The sequence below is a fragment of the Amblyraja radiata genome, chromosome 15, assembly GCF_010909765.2.
Source record: "Amblyraja radiata isolate CabotCenter1 chromosome 15, sAmbRad1.1.pri, whole genome shotgun sequence".
NCBI lineage: Eukaryota > Metazoa > Chordata > Chondrichthyes > Rajiformes > Rajidae > Amblyraja > Amblyraja radiata.
This window is the reverse complement of record NC_045970.1, coordinates 7310962-7335904: the sequence shown is the minus strand read 5'-3', so window position 1 is coordinate 7335904 and position 24943 is coordinate 7310962. Positions and strand designations below refer to the sequence as shown.

The 24943-nt window shown below is 43.2% G+C and overlaps 1 protein-coding gene across 1 annotated transcript in view; it reads left to right on the top strand.

The window, feature by feature from the left end:
* pde6c (phosphodiesterase 6C) overlaps positions 1-19811 on the top strand; it is a 36851-nt gene extending 17040 nt beyond the window's left edge. The window contains 6 exon segments of the mRNA XM_033034738.1: positions 1695-1746; positions 6566-6594; positions 6596-6645; positions 6647-6692; positions 7735-7887; positions 19785-19811. Coding sequence (XP_032890629.1) covers positions 1695-1746; positions 6566-6594; positions 6596-6645; positions 6647-6692; positions 7735-7887; positions 19785-19811 — 357 coding nt within the window.
* Positions 19812-24943: the final 5132 nt, after the last annotated feature.

Genomic DNA, 24943 nt, shown 5'->3' with positions numbered 1-24943 from the left:
GAGTTGTGGAGGGAGCGGTCTTTGCGGAAGGCAGACATGGGGGGAGATGGGAAGATGTGGCGAGTGGTGGGGTCACGTTGGAGGTGGCGGAAATGGCGGAGGATTATGTGTTGTATTTGCCGGCTGGTGGGGTGAAAGGTGAGGACCAGAGGGACTCTGCCCTTGTTGCGTGTGCGGGGATGGGGAGAGAGAGCAGTGTTACGGGGTATGGATGAGACCCTGGTGTGAGCCTCATCTATGGTGGCGGAGGGGAATCCCCGTTCCCTGAAGAACGAGGACATTTCCGATGCCCTGGTATGAAATGTCTCATCCTGGGAACAGATGCGGCGTAGGCGGAGGAATTGGGAGTAGGGGATGGAGTCTTTACAGGGGGCAGGGTGGGAAGACGTGTAGTCCAGATAGCCATGTGAGTCAGTGGGTTTGTAATGTATGTCGGTCAGGAGTCTGTCCCCTGCGATGGAGATGGTGAGGTCAAGGAATGGTAGGGAAGTGTCGGAAATCGTCCAGGTGTATTGGAGTGCCGGATGGAAGTTGGTGGTGAAGTGGATGAAGTCAGTCAGTTGTGTGTGGGTGCAGGAGGTGGCACCAAAGCAGTCGTCAATGTAACGGAGGTAGAGGTCGGGGATGGGGCCCTGGTACGTCTCGAACAAGGATTGTTCAACGTACCCGACAAAGAGGCAGGCGTAGCTGGGGCCCATGCGTGTGCCCATAGCTACGCCTTGTGTTTGGAGGAAATGGGAGGAGTCAAATGTAAAGTTGTTGAGGGTGAGGACCAACTCCGCTAAGCGGAGGAGAGTGTCAGTGGCTGGGTATAGGTTGCTCCTATGGTCGAGGAAGAACCGGAGGGCTCCGAGGCCATCCTGGTGGGGGATGGAGGTGTAGAGTGACCGGACATCCATGGTGAAGATGAGGGGGTGAGGGCCCAGAGAGTGGAATGCGTGGAGGCGGCGGAGAGTGTCTGAGGTGTCTAGAACATAGGTGGGGAGGGATTTGACCAAGGGGGATAGGATGGAGTCAAGGTATGTGGAGATGAGTTCGGTGGGGCATATAATAATCTTATATGGTTCAATAAGATACCCTCTCATCCTTCTAAATTCCAGAGTATACAAGCCCAGCCGCTCCATTCTTTCAGCATATGACAGTCCCGCCAGCCCTGGAATTAACCTTGTAAACCTATGCTGCACTCCCGCAATAGTAAGAAAGTCCTTCCTCACATTTGGAGACCAAAACTACACACAATACTCCAGGTGTGGTCTCACTAGTGTCCTGTGCGGTCAGCAAAAAATTTGGAACATTTCAAAATCCAGCGGCGACAAAGAAATGTTGCGACACTTGAGGAGGCACTGCGCGTCAACACGTCGTCACGCTGCATCACGCCGCCACTTTTTCGGTGACCTGATACATCAGTCAATGGTGTCGACAGTCGATGAAAAAACCGCCAGTGGGACTGGCCCTTAAGCCGTTTAAAGGGTTGCAGACTTGTGAAGGAATGTCTTCACTCTGTTTATCCTTGAAATTCTCTGTTTGGTGTCTGTGGGTGCTCAGATGTTGAATATACTCAAATCTCATTTTGGTGGATTAATAAGCATTAAGGCAATCTGGGGATTTGGGACAGGAATAGAAAAATCAAATTGATTCTTTGGTTTATCCACATTCTTACTGAATCCAATCATCATTAATTTACATTTTAACAGATCTGCAACATAATGAATGCCCCAGCAGATGAACATTTTACTTTTCAAGTAAGTTTTGCATTTACTTGTTGCATACATTGGCACCAGATGGCTGCAGACCACAACAATACACGTTTATCTTAAGGCAATGAATAGTGAGCCTGTGGAATTCTCTGCCTCAGAGGGCAGTGGAGGCAGGTTCTCTGGATGCTTTCAAGAGAGAGCTAGTTAGGGTGCTTGAAGATAGGGGATATGGGGAGAAGGCAGGAACAGGGTACTGATTGGGGATGATCAGCCATGATCACATTGAATGGAGGTGCTGGCTCGAAGGGCCAAATGGCTTACTCCTGCACCTATTGTCGATTGTCTATTGTCCATTGAATTGACCAGGGGGAAATAATTTCTGTTGAAACAGTATCTGTTAAATGTCATATTAAAAAGTTACTATATAATTACAAGGGGTAAATAACTATGATGCTGAATGGGATTTGAAATGTTGACAAATGTCAAAAGGCATCAGGTACTTCACAAGTTCAAGGAGCTGAATTTGGACAAAATCGGCCCATCAATTCTACTCTGCCATTCAATCACAGTTGATCCATCTTTCTCTCTCAACCCCATTCTCCTGCCTTCTCCCCATAAGCCTTGACATCCGTACTAACCAAGAACCTATCAGTCTCCAGCTCCATTGATTAGGCCTCCACAGCCTTCTGCGGCAATGAATTCTACAGATTCACCACCCTCTGACTAAAGAAATTCCTCCTCAACTTCTTTCTAAGGAGATACATGAGGAAAATGAATAACTGTCTGATTAAGTAAAATGTAAACCCTTGGAGTTGCACAGCAAACTAGTTGAGTTATAAAGTTCTTCTCTAGAACAGTATGTTTTAGTTTACCCATTAAGAATTTCCCAATTGAATTATGGAATCTACATATCTGTACTCCAGATATCGCCGAATGTTAAATCCTCAGCAATGAGTGGCAATTTACCTGGACTTGCAGGCTTGTGAGGCTGGGACCTTTTTCTCTGGTGCATAGAAAGCTGAATGTTGACCTTATGGAGGTGCACAAAATCATGGGAGTCATGAATAAAGTGAATGCTCGGAGTCGTCACTCCAGAGTAGAGAATCCTAAAACTACTGGACCTAGAATTAATAACAGGGTTGCCAACTCTCACGCTTTGAGCGTGACACTCACGCATTTCAGCCAATTCTCACGCCCTCACGCTGAAGACAGAATTCTCACGCTGACTTCTATAGCGGAGCCATGGGATCTTTGCTGCACAGTTTGTCTCTTTGCGCCGCATGACAGCGATCTGCACGGATTGGGGAAGCGCGTCGGTCCCGGGCAGCGAGTGTCAGCGCTTTTGTACGCCGTCTGCGAGCGCTGCGCTTCTGGCTGCCGCGGCAACCTCACTCCCTCCCTCCCTCCTGCCCTTCAACTCACACGGCAGCGCCAGCGCCGCCAATCCACGCTACACCGTGCCCGCCACACTCCCCATTGGGCGGCCCGGGAAAGAGAGGGAGGGGAGAAAGAGAGCGAGAGAGAGAAAGAAAAAAAGGGAGGGATGGAGGCAAAGAGACAGGGGGAGGGAATGTAGTAAGGGATTGAAGGAAGGGAAGGGGAAAGGGGAGAAAGGAAGCGTGAGGAAAAAGAAGGAGGGTGAGGAAAGAGAGGGAGGGGGAGGAAAGATGGAGGGATGGGGGGGGGGAGGAAAGAGGGAGGAGGGAGGAAGGGGAGAAAAGAGGGAGGGAGGGGGAGGATAGAGGTGGGGGGGGGGGGAGGAAAAGTGTGTGTGTGTGTGTGTCTGTGTCTCCCTGTGTGTGTGTGTCTGTCTGTCTGTCTCCCTGTGTGTGTCTGTCTGTCTCCCTGCGTGTGTGTGTGTGTCTGTCTGTGTGTGTGTGTGTGTGTGTGTGTGTGTGTCTGTCTCCCTATGTGTGTGTCTGTCTGTCTCCCTGTGTGTGTGTGTCTGTCTCCCTGTGTGTGTGTGTGCGTGTGTCTTCCTTTGTGTATGTGTCTCCCTGTGCATCTGTTGTCACAACCTGGCCTTAGACAGGGCTGCCTACTCTCATGCTTTGAGAGTGAGAGTCACGCATTTCAGCCAATTCTCATGCTGATGACAGAATTCTCACGCTGTCTTCAGTCCCTGCACAGTTTGTCTATTTGCCCCATATCACAACGATCTGTGCGGTCTGGGAAAGCGCGTTAGTTGGCGGCTGTGAGTGACGTCGCATCTCTTCTCTTCTCTTCTTTCTTGGTTGGATGTGCAGCCGCTGACAACATGAAGCAGCCGGAGATAAAACTAACCAGGTGAATCGGTTGTAAAACATGGGGAGGACCACAATGAGGCCAAACATCTAGGACAGGGTTCGGCAACCTACGGCACACGGGCTGAATCCGGCCCGTAACCCAAAAAACCACATTTTTTTTCAATTCGTTTTCGCAGGGTCGGGGCAGGTGAGCCGACCTGAGAATTGCAGCCAGTCCCTGGGACGCGAGCTGATCTGGGAACGGCAGCCAGTCCCTGGGCACGCAGAATGCCAACTTGATCATTATGGACAAATTGGGCCAGCCACGTACATGTTGTATAACTCTGACTCTATGAAGATCTGAATGGGCTTAGAATGACCATTTAAGCAAAATTGCCCCCACTTTCCCCATTTTGATTCTTGAGATTAATATCCCTTTGCTCTGTTAACAGCATTAAAGTACTTATGAGGTCGAGTCAGGAAAGGGAACATGTTATTTATTTTTAGTTTGCTTTAATTTGTTAGTTGATTGTTTGTTGAGCGCCATCATTTCTGAAATGGTCTTAAAGTAACTTAACTGTTATAAAGCAGTAATAAGTGATTTTTGTCCAAACAATTGGAACTTGCATAAAATGTTTGAATTATTAGCAGGGCTGCCAACTCTCACGCATTGAGCGTGAGACTCACGCATTTCACAAAATTCTCATGCTCTCACGCTGATCACAAAATCTCTCACGCTCAAATATCTGCGGGTGCTGAAAGTTCAAAATAAAGCAGAAATTGTTTTAGAGGTGAGTAAAAACCATGAGGGGAATATCAGGCGAATGCATAGTCTTTTTCCCAGGATATGTGATTCAAGCACTAGTTCAAGCATTGGTTTAAAGCAGGGCTATCAAACTACCAGCACCAACCCCCCTCCCCCTTCCTCCCTGAGGCACGGCACACACCTCCCACCCTCACCTCCGGCGGCTCTATGTCCGTCGACCGCCCTGTCCACACCCCATGGAGTTTTAACCCCGGCCCGGAGCCAGGAGTGGACCGGGTGAGTGCCGCCTCCGGAGCCTACTATGGGAGGGGGAACACCCCCTCCCACACCCTCCCCCCCTTGGTCGCTACCCTCCCTCGCAATTTCTCACTCTCAACTCTCACCCAATGTTGGCAGCCCTGAATTAAGGTGAGAGAGGAGACTTTAAAGAGGTCTTTTATTTCACTCAGAGAGCAGTCTATGTGGAATAACCTGCCAGAAGAAACTACAGAAGTGGAAACAATTACAATTTATAAAGACATTTGGACAGATAAGAGGATAGGGGTGGGGTTAGAGGGATATGGGCCAAAGGAGGCAAATGGGACTAGCCCAGATTGACAACTTGGTCTCGACATGGACAAATTGGGCTAAAATGTCTGTTTCCTTGTTGTATAGTTCAAAGACTCTTTTTCTTTATTTAGTTTGACACTCTCACATTGCTGCTCTGGAAGACCAGGCTAGATTCAAGTCAGGACATAAGTGACATAATTAGTTTGGAATTGTTGCAGTTAACAGCAGAACATTTATTTTAATTTAGTACTTGAAATATTCCATTATGCATGTTGTTTTCGGTTCAAATCTTTATTACAAACTGTTGGACAGGAAAGATTACTCCCTTCCTGCAAGCAGAACAATCAATTTCTCTGGGGAGACAGAATTGCTGAAAAGTAGAATGAAAGGAGAGAAGGTCGAATCCTCAAATGATAATGAAAGTGGCTCGTTTCACAAGGAATTTAAAAATAAAATCAATAAATACAAAACTAATATATTAAACACAACATTAAATTAATTTCTGTCATTAAGAGGTAATGCTTTGACAATTTTAATGTTAAATGAATAAAACAAAATAAGACTATGGATTCAATCCTAATAACCCTCTTATAGTCCTCATTGTACAAATTATTATATTAATTATTAAAATCGATTATTATATTATATAATAATAATTATTATTTATAATACAAATGTTTGCTTGATTATAATTGGCAATGAGGAGAGATTTTACCTGTGGGTTCTTCATCTCATGAGAAGATCTGATCCTGACATTATCCATGATCACAGACAATCTGATGAAAGAAGTGGGTAAAGTGACCTGTCTCTGCCATACTTTACATTCTATTTTTTTTTTACATGACATGAAGGGCTGTAATACATTTTAATTGTTAAATAAAACATAACTTAGTTACAATCCTTCTAAACATGAAGAATGAACACACTGGAATTTGTCATGTGAATAGAAAGATTAAACTGATGTGTCCCTTTATTCCACAAACTGGGAATGATTCTTTTTACATTATGACCATGTCACTGACAAACAGAATTAATTAATTTTAATTTATACCAAATGTCCAACTGTACATAGGGCAGTAGCATTACCAACACAAAACCATTTTACAGTTAAACATTTGCATGAAAATCACAAATTTATTTGATAGAATTTGAAAGATACTGTAAGTGGAGGTTAGTAGTGTATGACATTTTTTAATGATTTATTGACACTGAAGTTGTGAATAGGGGGCGAACCATTTCCGGGACTTAATGTGCATATTTCTCATGGCAAGTCATTTGAATTCATTATTATTTAACCTATATCTCTCACAATTTTCTTTAACAAAAAGCAGCAGTGGATGAAACAGGCTGGGTAATAAAAAAATGTCCTGTCTTTGCCAATCGTAAATAAGAGAGAAGAGATAGTGGGAATTTTACAACCGGAAGGATGGCGAACCATTTGATGAATATGATGAACAGATAATAATATAATAATAATAATATATTTTATTGTCATTGCACGTCAGTGCAACGAGATTTAGTATGCAGCTCCACTGATGTACAAGAAAGGTAAATAAATACAATACATAAATAAGCAAGCTGAATTGATTGACGTGACCATCTGAGGGAGACTGTCCAAAGGGGGGGGGGGGGGGGGGGGGGGTGGGGGGCACTCATTAGGGCCGGTTCAGAGCCGCTATAGCTCTTGGGATAAAACTGTTCCTGAGTCTAGAGGTTCGGGCGTAGAAGGCCTTGTAATGTCTGCCGGAGGGAAGTAGTTGAAACAGACCGTGGCAGGGGTGTGATGAGTCCTTATGGATGCTGAGGGCCTTCCTGAGGCACCGCGTGTGGTAGATGCCCTCCAAGGCTGGTAGCTCTGTCCCGATGATCCGCTGCGCTCTGTTGACGACGCGCTGAAGAGCTCTCCTCTCCGCCTCCGTGCAGCTGAGATACCACACAGAGATGCCATACGTTAGTATGCTCTCTGTGGTGCAGCGGTAGAACATTGTCAGCAGCTGTTGGGGCAGACCATTGACGTGGGTACCACTAGGTTTGTTTTCATTTTGGAAAGTTCAGAGAGTTCAGACTTTTGCTTCCAACTTTCCAACCCACAAATGATCTTTCACAACTTTTACCATAGTTCATTCATCTTCATTGGCCTAGAGCCCCTGCAAGGCATCATAAAATAGGGATTCACGTCAAGTAACCTGGTTTGGAATGGGTGCAAATGCAATACCAAAATCTTAAACAGTCTGACTTGAAATCTGATTTTTGCTGTTTGTTTTAAATTATTTTCAAAACATTTAATTAATTTTTACTGTGACTAGCTGTTATTTCCTTTTCTTTGAATATATTTTTACAGCAAATGCTTTTGACAGTGACTACTTCTGTTTCTATATGTTTATGAATTTTGTAATTATTTCTCTGTGTAAATTGCTGATAACATCTCAAGAAATTCTAGGCCAATTTAGATTGAGAACGTTTGTGATACCGACCATCTTTACTAACTACAGCTGCTTGTTTGCTCCAGACCTTGACACAGTTCTTGGGATGGTCACTTCTGAACACAGATACTTACGATAACACGAATGAGCTAGAAAGCAGGAAAGACGTAGCTTCAGAAAGGTTAATGTGCCATTCAAAATCCAACAAAGAACTCCAGATGATTTTGGTAGGTACAACCGTGGGATTTTTGATAAATTAATATAAAAGAACTAACTATATAGTGCCGAAATTGGTGCTTGGAACAGGCTGGTCTGAAGAAGGGTTTCGGACCGAAACGTTGCCTATTTCATTCGCTCCATAAATGCTGCCGCACTCGCTGAGTTTCTCCAGCACTTTTGTCTACCCTCGATTTTCCAGCATCTGCAGTTCCTTCTTAAAAACATGGGTCAATTAAGGACAGTCAGCATAGCTTTGTACGTAGTAGATTGTATCTTACCAACGATCAAGTTTTTTGAGGAGGTGACGAAGGTGATCGATGAGGGTAGAGCGGTGTAAGTTGTCTATGTGGATTTCAGTAAGGCATTAGGTAAAGTCCGTGTGACAGGCTGATCATATTAAGATGCACATCATTCACAGTGACTTGGTCATATGGATTTGAGCTGACTGATAGAAGACAAAGAGTTGTGGTGGAAGGACAATATTCAATTTAATTATCCATTAAAGAACGTAAACTTTCTTCGTTAGCATCACATCCTTTGGAACCTGTTGATTTTAGTAAACTGTTGTGTATTTCATTTTACTATGATTAGTCACAGTGCCCTCCATAATGTTTGGGACAAAGACCCATCATTTATTTTTTTGCCTCTGTACTCCACAATTTGAGATTTGTAATAGAAAAAAATCACATGTGGTTAAAGTGCACATTGTCAGATTTTAATAAAGCCCATTTTTATACATTTTGGTTTCACCATGTAGAAATTACAGCAGTGTTTATAGATAGTCCTCCCATTTCAGGGTACCATAATGTTTGGGACATAGCAATGTCATTTAAATGAAAGTAGTCATGTTTAGTATTTTGTTGCATATCCTTTGCATGCAATGACTGAAGTCTGCGATTCATGGACATCACCAGTAGCTGGGTGTCTACTCTGGTGATGCTCTGTCAGGCCTGTATTGCAGCCATCTTTAGCCTATGCTTGTTTTGGGGGCTAGTCCCCTTCAGTTTTCTCTTCAACATATAAAAGGCATTCTCAATTGGGTTCAGATCGGGTGATTGACTTGGCCACTCAAGAATTGCCCTTTTTTAGCTTTTAAAACCTCCATTGTTGCTTTAGCAGTATGTTTGGGATCATAGTTTTGCTGTAGAATGAACCACCGGCCAATGTGTTTTGAGGCATTTGTTTGAACTTGAGCAGATAGGATGTGTCTATACACTTCAGAATTCATTATGCTACTACCATCAGCAGTTGTATCATCAATGAAGATAAGTGAGCCAGTACCTTCAGCAGCCATACATGCCCAGGCCATAACACCCCCACCAATGTGTTTCTCAGATGAGGTGGTATGCTTTGGATCTTCTCTCCTCCATACTTTGCTCCAGCCATCACTCTGATATAAGTGTTTGGGGATTTTTCTTTATTATAGAGAGAATTCCTCTGTCATCAGCTGTGGAGGTCTTCCTTGGCCTGCCAGCCCCTTTGCGATTAGTAAGCTCACTGGTGCTCTCTTTCTTCGTAATGATGTTCCAAACAGTTGATTTTGATATGCTTAAGGTTTGGATAATGTCACTAACAGTTTCATTCTTGTTTCTCATCTCATAATGGCTTCTTTGACTTTCATTGGCACAACTTTGGTCCTCATGTTGATAAACAGCAATAAAAGTTTCCAAAGGTGATGGAAAGACTGGAGGACAGACTAAGATAAGAGAGCTCTCTTATACCTTATAGGGGTGTATTATAGACCGCCAAATGGGGAACGAGAATTGGAAGAGCAAATATGTAAGGAGATAGCAGATATTAGTAGTAAGCACAAGGTAGTGATTGTGGGAGATTTCAACTTTCCACACATAGACTGGGAAACACATTCTGTAAATGGGCTGGATGGTTTGGAGTTTGTAAAATGTGTGCAGGATAGTTTTTTGCAGCAATACATAGAGGTACCTACTAGAGGAGGGGCAGTGCTGGACCTCCTGTTAGGAAATGAGACGGGACAGGTGGCGGAGGTATGCGTTGGGGAGCACTTCGGGTCCAGTGATCACAATACCATTAGTTTCAATATAATTATGGAGAAGGTCAGAACTGGACCTAGGGTTGAGATTTTTGATTGGAGAAAGGCTAACTTTGATGAGATGCGAGATGATTTAAAAGGAGTGGACTGGGACATTTTGTTTTATGGGAAAGATGTAGAAGAGAAATGGTGGACATTTAAAGGGGACATTTTAAGAGTACAGAATCTTTATGTTCCTGTTCGGTTGAAAGGAAACAGTAAAAATTGGAAAGAGCCCTGGTTTTCAAGGGAAATTGGACATCTTGTTCGGAAAAAGAGGGAGATCTACAATAATTATAGGCAGCATGAAGTAAATGAGGTGCTTGTGGAGTATAAGGAATGTAAAAAGAATCTTAAGAAATAAATTAGAAAAGCTAAAAGAAGATATGAGGTTGCTTTGGCAAGTAAGGTGAAAGTAAATCCAAAGGGTTTCTACAGCTATATTAATAGCAAAAGGATAACGAGGGATAAAATTGGTCCATTGGAGAAACAGAGTGGGCAGCTATCTGCAGAGCCAAAAGAGATGGGGGAGATATTGAACAATTTCTTTTCTTCGGTATTCACCAAGGAGAAGGATATTGAATTATGTGAGGTAAGGGAAACGAGTAGAGTAGTTATGGATACTATGAGTTTCAAAGTAAAAGAAGTACTGACACTTTTGAAAAATATAAACGTGGATAAGTCTCCAGGTCCTGACAGGATATTCCCTAGAACATTGAGGGAAGTTAGTGTAGAAATAGCCGGGGCTATGACAGAAATATTTCAAATGTCATTAGAAACGGGAATAGTCCCCGAGGATTGGCGTACTGCGCATGTTGTTCCATTGTTTAAAAAGGGTTCTAAGAGTAAACCTAGCAATTATAGACCTGTTAGTTTGACTTCAGTGGTGGGCAAATTAATGGAAAAGATACTTAGAGATAATATATATAAGCATCTGGATAAACAGGGTCTGATTAGGAACAGTCAACATGGATTTGTGCCTGGAAGGTCATGTTTGACTAATCTTCTTGAATTTTTTGAAGTGGTTACTAGGGAAATTGACGAGGGTAAAGCAGTGGATGTTGTCTATATGGACTTTAGTAAGGCCTTTGACAAGGTTCCTCATGGAAGGTTGGTTAAGAAGGTTAAACTGTTGGGTATAAATGCAGGAATAGCAAGATGGATTCAGCAGTGGCTGAATGGGAGAAGCCAGAGGGTAATGGTGGATGGCTGTTTGTCGGGTTGGAGGCAGGTGACTAGTGGGGTGCCTCAGGGATCTGTGTTGGGTCCTTTGTTGTTTGTCATGTACATCAATGATCTGGATGAAGGGGTGGTAAATTGGATTAGTAATTATGCAGATGATACCAAGATAGGGGGTGTTGTGGATAATGAAGAGGATTTCCAAAGTCTACAGCGTGATTTAGGCCGTTTGGAAAAATAGGCTGAAAGATGGCAGATGGAGTTTAATGCTGATAAATGTGAGGTGTTACACCTTGGCAGGACAAATCAAAATAGGACCTACATGATAAATGGTAGGGAATTGAAGAATACAGTTGAACAGAGGGATCTGGGAATAACCGTGCATAGTTCCTTGAAGGTGGAATCTCATATAGATAGGGTGGTATAGAAAGCTTTTGGTATGCTAGCCTTTATGAATCAGAGCATTGAGTATAGAAGCTGGGATGTAATGTTAAAATTGTACAAGGCATTGGTGAGATCAAATCTGGAGTATGGTGTACAATTTTGGTCGCCCAATTATAGGAAGGATGTCAACAAAATAGAGAGAGTACAGAGGAGATTTACTAGAATGTTGCCTGGGTTTCAACAACTAAGTTACAGAGATAGGTTGAATAAGTTAGGTCTTTATTCTCTGGAGCGCAGAAGGTTAAGGGGGGACTTGATAGAGGTCTTTAAAATGATGAGAGGGATAGACAGAGTTGATGTGATCAAGCTTTTCCCTTTGAGAATAGGGAAGATTCAAACAAGAGGACATGACTTCAGAATTAAGGGACAGAAGTTTAGGGGTAACATGAGGGGGAACTTCTTTACTCAGAGAGTGGTAGCGGTGTGGAATGAGCTTCCAGTGGAAGTGGTGGCGGCAGGTTCGTTGGTATCATTTAAGAATAAATTGGATAGGCATATGGATGAGAAGGGAATGGAGGGTTATGGTATGAGTGCAGGCAGGTGGGACTAAGGGAAAAAAAATTGTTCGGTGCGGACTTGTAGGGCCGAGATGGCCTGTTTCCGTGCTGTAATTGTTATATGGTTATATGGTTATACCTGCATTAACGATGCAATTAAACACACCTGAGCAATTACAGACACCTGTGTCCCAAACATTATGGTGCCCTGAAATGGGATGACTATATATAAACACCGCTGTAATTTCTACATGGTGAAACCAAAATGTTTAAAAATTGCCTTTAATAAAATCTGACAATATGCACTTTAACTACATGTGATTTTTTTCTATTACAAATCTCAAATTGTGGAGTACAGAGGCAAATAAATAAATGATGGGTCTTTGTCCCAAACATTATGGAGGGCACTGTATTGGATTTTTAGGTGTACATTTATGACAATCAGTGTTGTGCTAAGGAATAGTTGTGATATCACTACAAATAATGATAAGAAAAATAAATTTACAACAGAAAAATAACCCTGAATAAATGTTTCAGACTAATACAGTGACTTCAAAGTGGAAAAGTATGTTCAGTTCATTTTGACTACATTTGGAATGGGTGACAATAGACAATAGACAATAAACAATAGGTGCAGGAGTAGGCCATTCGGCCCCTCGAACCAGCACCGCCATTCATGGCTGATCATCCACAATCAGTACCCCGTTCCTGCCTTCTCCCCATATCCCCTGACTCCGCTATCTTTAGGAGCCCTATCTAGCTCTCTCTTGAAAGCATCCATAGAACCTGCCTCCACCGCCCTCTGAGACAGAGAATTCCACACTCACAATTCTCTGTGAGAAAAAGTGTTTCCTCGTCTTAGACTAAGAATAAAGGGGAGGTCATTTAAAACTGGGATGAGAAAAAACTTGTGAGAGTTGTGAATTTGTGGAATTCCCTGCCACAGAAGGCTGCAGAGGCCAATTCTCTGGATGAATTTAAAAGAGTTAGATAGAGCTCTAGGGGCTAACGGAATCAAGGGATATGGGGAGAAGGCAGGCACTGGGTACTGATTGTGGATGATCAGCCATGATCACAATGAATTGCAGTGCTGGCTCGAAGGGCCTAATGACCTCCTCCTGCACCTATTTTCTCAGTTTTCTGCCCTCTCCCCATATCCCCTGACTCCGCTATTTTTAAGAGCCCTATCTAGCTCTCTCTTGAAAGCATCCAGAGAACCGGCCTCCACCGCCCTCTGAGGCTGAGAATTCCACAGACTCACCACTCTCTGTGAGAAAAAGTGTTTCCTCGTCTCTGTTCTAAATGGCTTACTCCTTATTCTTAAACTGTGGCCCCTGGTTCTTGGCGCCCCCAACATCGGGAACATGTTTCCTGCCTCTAGCATGTTCAAACGGGTGCTAACTGACAGGATGATAAGAGTGATCTATCCGGGAACTCCAGCTTATCACTAAATAGTAATTACTTGGATGAAAAGAGTAAATAGGTCTACAATTGTTGATTACTCAAATTCAGTGGAACTTAAGTTTAATTAAGAGATACAGCATGGAACAGGCCCTTCATCGCTGTAACCAGGCTCATCACCGATCACCTATTCACACTAGTTCTATTTTATCCCACTTTCTCATGACTGATGAAAGAATGGATCCACTGACCTTATATTCACTGGAATTTAGAAGGGTGAGAGGGATTCTTATAGACACATATAAATTTCTTAAGGGATTGGACAGGCTAGATGCAGGAAAAATGGTCCCGATGTTGGGGGAGTCCAGAACCAGGGGTCACAGTTTAAGAATATGGGGTAGGCCATTTGGGACTGAGAGGAGGAAAAACGTTTTCACACTTGTGAATCTGTGGAATTCTCTGCCACAGGAGGCAGTGGAGGCCAATTAACTAGATGTTTTCAAGAGAGAGTTAGATTTAGCTCTTAGGGCTAACAGAATCAAGGGATATGGGGAGAAAGCAGGAACGGGGTACTGATTTTGCATGATCAGCCATGATCATATTGAATGGCGGTGCTGGCTCATTCCAGCGCCCACCCGGGGGCTCTAACTTCGTGACATTTAGACCGGGAGCGGGGCCGTACATCGCCCCGCGCGGTCTGAAAATGACCGTGGGACTTATCATCGCCCGCCTGGGGCTTCTACATCGGGAGAAAAAATGGTGCAGAGGAGAGAAAAGACTTTGCCTTCCATCACAGTGGGTTCACTGTGATGGATGTTTTTGTAAATTGAATTGTGTGTATGTCTGTAGGATATTGTCTTTGTTTGTATGGCTGTGGAAACTGAGTTTCGTTTGAGCCTCATTGAGGTTCAAATGACATGTAATAAATATTGATTGATTGATTGATTGATTATAGGACTGGACAGATTACATCTAGAGGGAGTATTGAGTCCTAAAAGGGTGCAAATTTTAAGATCAAGGCAACGCTGAACTGGGAGCCAACTCAGGTCAGCAAGCATTGGGATGACGGTTGGAATGAACATGGCGCAAATTGGAACATGCGGCAGGAGTTCTCCGTGAATTTAAGCTTAACTAGGGTAGAACCAGGGAAACTGGCCAGGTGTGCCTTGATATGCACAGATGCAGTAGTATAGATAGACACAAAATGCTGGAGTAATTCAGCGGGGTCAGGCAGCATCTCTGGACAAAAGTAATAGGTGACGTTTTGGGTCTATACCCTACCTGACACGGTACAGATAAGTGCTTGTGTTCAATTCCTGCCATTTGGATGTTTGAACCTGCGATTCATCTTAACACGGAATTCTATCTCAGGAACATGAAACAATTTTAATGTAAGAAACTGAATGAAAAAAAATCACACTCATGACCTTAAAATCTAATTCATAGTAAAGCCATGTTGAAACATTATGCTGAAAGTACTGACTATGGGGTCAATGGACTGCTCAGTGCTGTTCACCAACCCGTTGATCTGGGAGGCACTGATTGCAACTTCTTGGGATCACTCCTTGGCAAGGGTGAAATCAAGTTTCTATTAGTGGAATCAAGGGATATGGGGAGAAGGCAGGCACGGGTTATTGATTGGGGACGATCAGCCATGATCACAATGAATGGTGGTGCTGGCTCGAAGGGCCGAATGGCCTCCTCCTGCACCTATTTTCTATGTTTCTAAGGGGCATGATGAGCCCCACCATCTGTCAGGGTTTGTTCCCCAGGAGACCCATGTGCCATTACTCCCATACCTCAAGCCAATGTCTTCCATCACCGAGATATCCACCTTTCCCATAGTCGGGGCACTAATGTCACAGCAGACGCAAGCCTAGCAAACAGTTAGCTCATATGAAATGCAGAGATCAGTACTTAAAGCAAAGCAAACCATGGTAACAAACACTTAAAAGCAGGGATGTCTTAATTGTACAACTTTTGTGACCTTTAAAATGGCATTGGTGCTAAATGCAGCATTGATCTACAAACCAAGTGTACATGTAGCCAATTTTCAAGACAAATACAGCATTACTACCTTTTATATGACCCACTTTGATGCTACGGCAACAACAGAAATCTGATTGGTGGGGCTCTAATGATGAGTTCCAGGAAAGAAAAGATGCATCTGATGGCATTCAATATGAAGATATTGGAGAGGCTTGATGCTGAGGCCAACACAAGTTGGACGCAAGGAATGCGTGCAAGGAAACTGCATACCAAACATCCAGAATCCACTAATGAAAGCTTTCTGCTTCATCAAAAGTGTACCCATTTGCGTTCATTCTCACATACTCCCAACACACATCAACCATTTCTTGCTACCTCCATATCTTCAATGATGTATCTTCATAGTCACACAACACAGAAACAGGCCCTTCAGCCCAACCAAGATGCCTCATCTACACTAGTCTTACCGGCCACGTCATCCAAAAGATTTCAATCACTCTTTTCTGATCTGCCATGAGGAAATTACACTTCCTACCTATACTGAGGTCCATTTCTTAACCTTTCCGCTGCATCTTAGCAATCAGAATGCATACCTATTATGCACCTTACACGAACATCAATTATACCCTGTTATAAGCAAAACCAATACCCTTTACAGGAAGTCCCCACGTTATGACGTACCTGGGAGAAGTTCTTAACCTGAGCTGTTCATAAGTCAGAAATGACAACAAATATATAGGGCTGATGATCGCAGATGCAGATGTGGCAGGAGATCGGGCAAGCACAAGAACAGTGGTTACAAGTTGGCCTCAGTGAATGTGTCCGGTTAGCAGTCCCAGGTTTGTTTGGTTCGACCCAGTCCGATTGTTGCATCTTGAGAGTAGTGGGTGGGTGGGGGGTGGGGGAGAGACATACAGAAATACCCCATTCCCACTCAGTCGAAGAATCCCGCAGGCCATTGTAGCCAGTATCCACCATCCTTATCCACCATGCTGTTCTCCCAAACACTCATTCATATTTACGAGCCATTTATATTTCATCAGCCATTTACTCAAAAGTATATTTGTATTGCTGAGCTTTGGGCTCCATGTTTTGAACATAAATTATATCTATTTTGATTTCTCTAACATTATCCAGCCACTTTCCTTCCTCTCAGTGCCTTTGCCACTGAAACTGTCATCCATGGCACTGACATCTGCCTAAAATTAACTTTGGTAATGGGTCTTCCCATTCATTTTGCTTCCTTCGAAGGCGTTTACCTCTGCTTCCAATTTTATCCGACAGCACATACTCATCACCCTTGCATTTGCTGACATCAACCTGATTTCTAAGGACACGATAGCAGAAGTCCCCGCTGTATTTAAATCAAAGGTGCATCTGTACCTTGTCCGTACTACCTATTTGTTTCTTCCACTAACTCTGGCCTTAACACACTTTGGATTGCTAGGTTTTCCTTCCATTCCTAACTCTCTTCATCTCCTCCTGCTTTGAGGGCCTTCATGGTCAACCAGGCTTTTAGTCGCCCTCCCCTTCTCAGCTCTCCCTCAGCCCACTGTCTCTGCCTCTTCCTTTCTTCTTCCCGCTCCACCCCCCCCCCCCCACCCTCACATCAGTCTGAAGAAGGGTCTCAACCCGAAACGTTGGGCCTATTTCCTTGGCTCCATAGATGCTGCCTCACCCGCTGAGTTTCTCCAGCATTTTTGTCTACCTTCAAAAAGGAAGTTCAGTATACTGGATACTTGGCCATGTCGAGACATTTTTTTGACATTTGCATCAAATTATTTTTTGTGCTTGTGAAGAGGCTGAAATTAGATTCCACCTGAGACTCTGAGGGAAGTGGTATCTGCTTGAAGGGCTATTGTTACTTTACAGAAGCAATTTAATTATTATAAATTAAAAATCATCTTTTAACATTGGAAAGACCATTTTTCCAGTCCTTCCTGTGTTATACATTCTTAAATAATTTATAACAACATTGAAATGCTTTCTAAAAAATCCTTGTAGAGTATATATTGCCATCCTCCTTCAGTGAGGTTAAGTATACAGTATATAGTGTACTTCATACCAGAAGATTTAAAGATTATGTCTAAATCCATCTTTAAAGCTTGGTTAAATTCCCAATCCAATTCAGTTTGCATCCACGTATGTGTGTGGCCCATTGACATGGCTGCATCATATGTCAGTATTGCCCACAGTTGCAAAATTTCAGTATCACAGGCAGGTGTACCAGTGTCGTAAAATCAGGGATGTTACTTTGCTCCATCATCATTAATGTGGTAATGGAATTGTCTATAACTTATTATTAAATTCAACCAATTTTGCCATATGTAAAAATTAAGATTCTAACCCATTTCTTCTCTCCAGAGACACTGCCTGTCCCACTGAGTTACTCCAGCTTTTTGTGTGAGAAAGCAGGGCCTACCTGAAATGTTCATACTGCTGGGGTGTAAACTGCCCAAGTGAAATATGAGGCGCTGCTCCTCCAATTTGCAGTGGTCCTCAATGGAGGCCCAGGACAGAAAGGTCGGATTTGGAATGGGAGGGGGAGTTGAAGTGCTGAGCCACCGGGAGATCAGGCATGTTAATGCGAACCAAGCGAAGGTGTTGGGCGAAGCGATCGCCAAGGCTACGCTTGGTCTCACCGATGTAGAGCAGGAGTTATTCATTGCCTCCAAACCAAAGGTGGCCATGACGGCATTTAATATGTAATGAACCATGTAATTTAAATATTTTCATCCTTACATTTATTTCTGTTTTGGTTGTTTTATTTTCGTTTGGATGAATGTGGACATCATGACATGATATAATAATTATTAGCTACAGGATGCGGCGAGGAGGGGGGGGAGATGAGGGGGTGAAATCACATTGTGTTTGAGAATTTAAAATGTGATTTGTGATCTTGTTTATGAGTCATCATGGGACTAGAATTTGTTATAATAGTAAAATACGTTAGTTTGAAAACGATCATAGTAATGCAAATGCACCATTTAGTTTGACTTGAATTTTCATGATGGAAATCGAAGTCGAACTAAATGTTGTATTCACATCACTATTCCACGTTGAAATTGATGTGATGTGAGGTTGTTAGTTCAGGAGGACCATTAACAGTGCACTGCACACACTAACACAGTCGAACAGCAACAGGCAATGAAATCAACACACAAAACATTTTCTAAAAAAAGGTTTTCTTTACTGCAAAAACGTACAGTATTTTATTTGCAGTTTTCGCATGCTCCTTCATAACATTTTGCAAAAGTACAACTTGATTATTAAAACAAGGACAACTTCAATTCTTGATTTAAAAAAATGTATACAACAATGACCTCAATCATCCCATTCTACCCACTCATTACTCTTGACTCAACCAAATTTATTTCTGAAATATTGGTCATAAATTTGGTGCAAAAATGGTCCAAAATAAGGCTCAGAATGCACCAGAGAGCATCTAAAACCCCCAGAGCTTCCAAGGCCCTTAATCGGGCCATGGACCTCAGCCACGAGGGACTTTGAGCTTGGCGCTCATGATGTGCGCTGTGCCCGCACATTATTTCACATAAAATTTGGGTAATCCTGTCATGCCATGTCCCTTTTTGAAAAGCCTTATACGTGCCTGTTTCTGCACCATTTTTCTCAGTGGTTTTATCTGCGTAAAAAAATATCAGTTTGTCCCTTCAGAAAGCAAACCTGGAAAGCAAAGTGGAATAAGGTGTAAGAAGGAACTGCAGATGCTGGTTTAAACTGAAGATAGACACAAGAAGCTGGAGTAACTCAGTGGGACAGGCAGCATCTCTGGAGAGAAGAAATGGGTGACATTTCGGGTCGACACCCTTCAGGTGTTTGGTTGATATTACTGCCCGAAGATATAAACTAACAGCATTAAGTTTCCTACATGTTGCATTTACAAGTTTTAAAGTCTAGGTGAATGATAGTTTGACTTCATATTAATAGGTACAGTTAAACAACATATAAAAGGTAATTTGGAATCAGAAATAGTTGGAACATTGATGCTTTCTCAGGAATTGGAGACTAACCCCAGCATTTGCAGAATGTGTAAATACAATGTGACAAATTTGTTTATACAGGTTTTCTTCTGTATGGGGATAGGTCAACACCAAGCAGAAGCATTATAAAGTTAAGCTTATGCGGTTGAAAGTATTTGCAGTAAAATAGTTTCAATATATTAGAGGCATCTAAAGATTAATATACCAATATATCTTGATGACAAATATTGAAGTAAGTTCTATTAGTTCGGAACAATTTAGCTCTTCAGAAATATATTTTTCACTTTGTATATTTTAAGAGCTACTGCTTGATTGTAATTAATGAATAAATGTCTTCTTTCTTCTAGATAGGTTTACGAGGAAAATCCTATTAAGGAAACCAATTCTCTAATTTGCTGCCCTTTCATTACGGTGCATTTCTTCTTATAGACACAAAAATAAACAGTTCAGAAATCTTTTCTGAGAATAGGTCTAGTGGTAGTTCTTCTCTTTCTATACTGGTGATCATTAGGACACGAGCAAACTATTTTGCAGAACTGCAGTTTAAAAACATTTCAATACCATGCCACAGAACACTGTGCTTGTATGTTGTACCTTCTGCAATGGGATTAAGATGTTAAGAAAGGCCTAGTGTATTAGTTTTGCCAATCGGTGTTAAGCAGATCAGAATTCTTGCAGCTGAATGTTAATTCACATTTACTCAGAACTTGTGATGTAAGGCAATAACATATTATTCAGATAACAATATTGGTTAGGTTCAATGCTTCAAGCAACATCTAGATTCAAGATTCAATTTAATTTAATTGTCACATGTACCAATTAAGGTACAGTGACATTTGAGTTACCATACAGTCATACTAAGTAAAAAGCAAAAATACACACAGTACATAAAATAAAGTTTAACATAAACATCCATCACAGTGGAATCAACATTCCTCACTGTGATGGAAGGCAATAAACTTCAATCATCTTCCTCGGGGCCTTTGAATGGGGCCGTTGCCGACGGTCCGCTGTTCAAGCCCTCTCGTTGGGATGATCGAAATTCCGGCGTCGGGACGAATCAGAACACTCCACAGCATGGAGCTCCCGAGTCGGTCGCTTCTTACTGGAGACCGCTGCTTCACGGTGTTAAAGTCCACAGGCCCTGCGGTTGGAGCTCCAACACTGGCGATCCTCGGCAAAAGATCCCAGGCTCAGCGATGGTAAGTCCGCGCCGCACCCGCGGCTTGAAGCTCCAGGTCGGTCTCCAGGAACGGCTGCACCACTCCATGTTGTAGGCCGCAGGGTGGTGGGGGGGGGGACGTACAGAGATGCGACACGGAATAAAATCGCAACTCCGTCGAGGTAAGTGACTGAGAAAGGTTTCCCCCGATCCCCCCACGTAAAACATACCAAGAGACATTAAAACAAACATTCAGAACATACTTAAATGAATAAAAACAGATAATGGACAAGACAGACGGCAAGTGAGGTGGCCATTACGGGCGCCACCCGGTGGTGAGACATGCTACAACAGGAATAAAAAATTAAGGAAGACGCCATACTATGAGTGATATATATATCAACATTTTCATAATTGGAAAAACAAATGAATTAAAATAAACGTGTTAGAATTTCAATGCATTAACATTAATATACAACACTTAATATGTCTTTACATTTTAAAATAATAACTAATATAATTTTAATATAATATCTTAAACAGAAATAAACGTAGTAACTTTAACTTTCATATTTTAGACACTTTTTTATTTACCGAGTACAGTAAACCTTTGTTATAATGTATCACAGTGGGGGGAATCATGTCCGTTATTACCGATTGTTCATTGTAACTTAGTAAGGTGTTATCATTGTATGTAGTTGCAGATGATGTTTAATACACAAAGGAGACACAAAGTGGGTCAACCAGCATCGCTGGAGAACATGACATTGGGACCCTTCTTTAGACTCATTCAGTCTGGTGAATTATTCCAGCACTCTGTGTCATATCAGCTTAAAACTAGGCGCAGATGCTGTTGGTCTGCACCAGTGAGTCCTTTTTCACCGGTACACGCAGTTGTAGTTGCAGCTCACATTGTACCCTCTGGGGACAGCATTTCCTTCAGGCTGCTGCCAATGACAAGATGTGCTAATGTTTTTAATCCTGGCCAAATTGGAGAGGCTAGGACTTTAAAATGGGGTAAAAGCTTCAGGGCTGCTGGGAGATTTGGTCAATTTGGAATTGCTCTCTGCAGAGCTGGGACAGGCTGCGGAGTGGTGCCAATGTGTCTAGAGCCTAGATACAATTTGCAAGAAAAGAATATGAACATCTGCAGACCCTGTCAATTAGGTGCAAAATCAATAGAATGGATTGGATGGCTGCAAACCAGACATACACCTTGTAAATAATTGTAAATAATGTTGCGGAGTTCCACTTTGCCGAGTGTTGATTGGATGAGGTATTGAGCCTTGTCTGGGTTTTCTGTAATCAGGGTAAATGTTTCTAAGTTGGCTTCCTTGAGAAGTCCGGTTTGAATACAATGTATTGAGCTGATGTATTATTGGGAAATGTCTGTTATGTATGGGGTTAATCGATATCTGTAATTGGATTATTAAGAGACCACCCCCATGTGGTTCGGCCCCTCGAGTTCCCGGGACATATAAAAGTGGTGGAATAGGTACAGTAGTTGAACTGTAATTGCGCTTTTTGGTAAAATAAAGATTAGTTGTTCAAGTGCTTGATTCAGTGTTTTTACTGAAACTAGACTGGGGGGGAAGCTTAGATACGAGCAATTATCACTATCCCTCCTTTCACCTACTGCCGCTACCAAGGTGGAGTATGTTGGCTACTCCGGAAGAGGAAGAGGTGGCGGCGGTGGAGGAGGAAAGAGGCCGAATGGACAGAGCGGTTGGAGAAGCAGGTGGCGGTCAAGCAGGGAGCGGGCAAAGAAGCAGCAGCGGTGGGAGGAAGAGGCCCTGTGGACAGAACGATGGGAGAAGGAGGTGGCCACAGTCGAGCGGGGAGCGGAAAAGCATTAGCCACAGGACGCAGCAGCAGGTGGGAGGGAACGGAGCTCCACGGTGACTGTGTGCATCCTGTCGGGGCCCAATGAAAGCGCTGTCCACAGGGGCTTCAACGTGAGCCACAACATTAGCCGTGCACCAGGCTCTCTGGTGCAACTTACGAGTCGGGAGTGAGGTCGGAAGCCGGGGCTTTAATCGGCCGGGGAGATGGTGGGAGCCGGTGATGGGTTGGGCAGGTCTATCCGCTATATCCAAAAGCAGTTATAAAGGGTTCCATTCTTAACTGGCTACTACTGCCATATAGGCGAAGCATTACATAACCAATAACAAGGTTAAAATATCCTTTCTATTCCTTTTTTTAATGCTTCTATACTAATATTGAATTTCTGACCCTTTGTCAACTTTATTAGAAACATAGAAAATAGGTGCAGGAGTAGGCCATTTGGCCCTTCGAGCTAGCATCGCCATTCAATATGATCGTGGCTGATCATCCAACTCAGTATCCTGTACCTGCCTTCTCTCCATACCCCCTGATCCCTTTAGCCACAACGGCCACATCTAACTTCCTCTTAAATATAGCCAATGAACTGGCCTCAACTACCTTCTGTGGCAGAGAATTCCAGAGATTCACCACTCTTTGTGTGAAAAATGTTTTCCTCATCTCGGTCCTAAAAGATTTCCCCCTTATCCTTAAACTGTGACCCCTTGTTCTGGACTTCCCCAACATCGGGAACAATCTTCCTGCATCTAGCCTGTCCAACCCCTTAAGAATTTTGTAAGTTTCTATAAGATCCCCCCCTCAATCTTCTAAATTCTAGCGAGTACAAGCCGGGCCTATTCAGTCTTTCTTCATATGAAAGTCCTGACATCCCAGGAATCAGTCTGGTGAACCTTCTCTGTACTCCCTCTATGGCAAGAATGTCTTTCCTCAGATTAGGAGACCAAAACTGTACGCAATACTCCAGGTGTGGTCTCACCAAGACCCTGTACAACTGCATTAGAACCTCCCTGCTCCTATACTCAAATCCTTTTGCTATGAATGCTAACATACCATTCGCTTTCTTCACTGCCTGCTGCACCTGCATGCCTACTTTTAATGACTGGTGTACCATGACACCCAGATCTCGTTGCATCTCCCCTTTTCCTAATCGGCCACCATTCAGATAAAAGTCTACTTTCCTGTTTTTGCCGCCAAAGTGGATAACCTCACATTTATCCACATTATACTGCATCTGCCATGCATTTGCTCACTCACCCAGCCTATCCAAGTCACCTTGCAGCCTCCTAGCATCCTCCTCACAGCTAACACTGCCCCCCAGCTTCGTGTCATCCGCAAACTTGGAGATGTTGCATTCAATTCCCTCGTCCAAATCATTAATATATATTGTAAATAGCTGGGGTCCCAGCACTGAGCCTTGCGGTACCCCACTATTCACTGCCTGCCATTGTGAAAAGGACCCGTTTACTCCTACTCTTTGCTTCCTGTCTGCCAGCCAGTTCTCTATCCACATCAATACTGAACCCCCAATACCGTGTGCTTTAAGTTTGTATACTAATCTCTTATGTGGGACCTTGTCGAAAGACTTCTGAAAGTCCAGATATAACACATCCACTGGTTCTCCCTTATCCACTCTACTAGTTACATACTAGAAAAATTCTATAAGATTCATCAGACATGATTTACCTTTCATAAATCCATGCTGACTTTGTCCAATGATTTCACCACTTTCCAAATGTGCTGCTATCCCATCTTTAATAACTGATTCTAGCTGTTTCCCCACTACCGATGTTAGACTAACAGGTCTGTAATTCCCCGTTTTCTCTCTCCCTCCCTTTTTAAAAAGTGGGGTTACATTAGCTACCCTCCAATCTTCAGGAACTACTCCAGAATCTAAAGAGTTTTGAAAAATTATCACTAATGCATCCACTATTTCTGGGGCTACTTCCTTAAGTACTCTGGGATGCACCCTATCTGGCCCTGGAGATTTATCGGCCTTTAATCCATTCAATTTACCTAACACCACTTCCCGGCTAACCTGGATTTCACTCAATTCCTCTATCTCATTTGACCCGCGGTCCCCTGCTATTTCTGGCAGATTATTTATGTCTTCCTTAGTGAAGACAGAACCAAAGTAGTTATTCAATTGGTCTGATTTTACTTCGGAGTCACGTGACTACGTGAAGAACCCGCTCAGTGCGCAGGCGCGGCATTACGCCAGCAGTGCAACAGCGGCTGCCACGGGAGTTAGGCTCTCCCGTTACAGAATGAACCGGACCGTCAGGTGAGTACCCTGAGGTCGGGTTTTCTTTTACAGGTGAGCCTTTTTCTGCTTGTGTTTTTTACAGGCAGAGAAAAAGGCTCTGGAACAAAACTGTCCCCCGTTTTCCCGTTGGGGAGGGGGGCAGCAACAGGCGGTAGGAGCGTTACCCGGTGTTCCGTAATTCCCCGACACCGTGCCGAGGCCAGCCCGCTGGTACCTGAAGCAGCGGGCTGGATGCATAG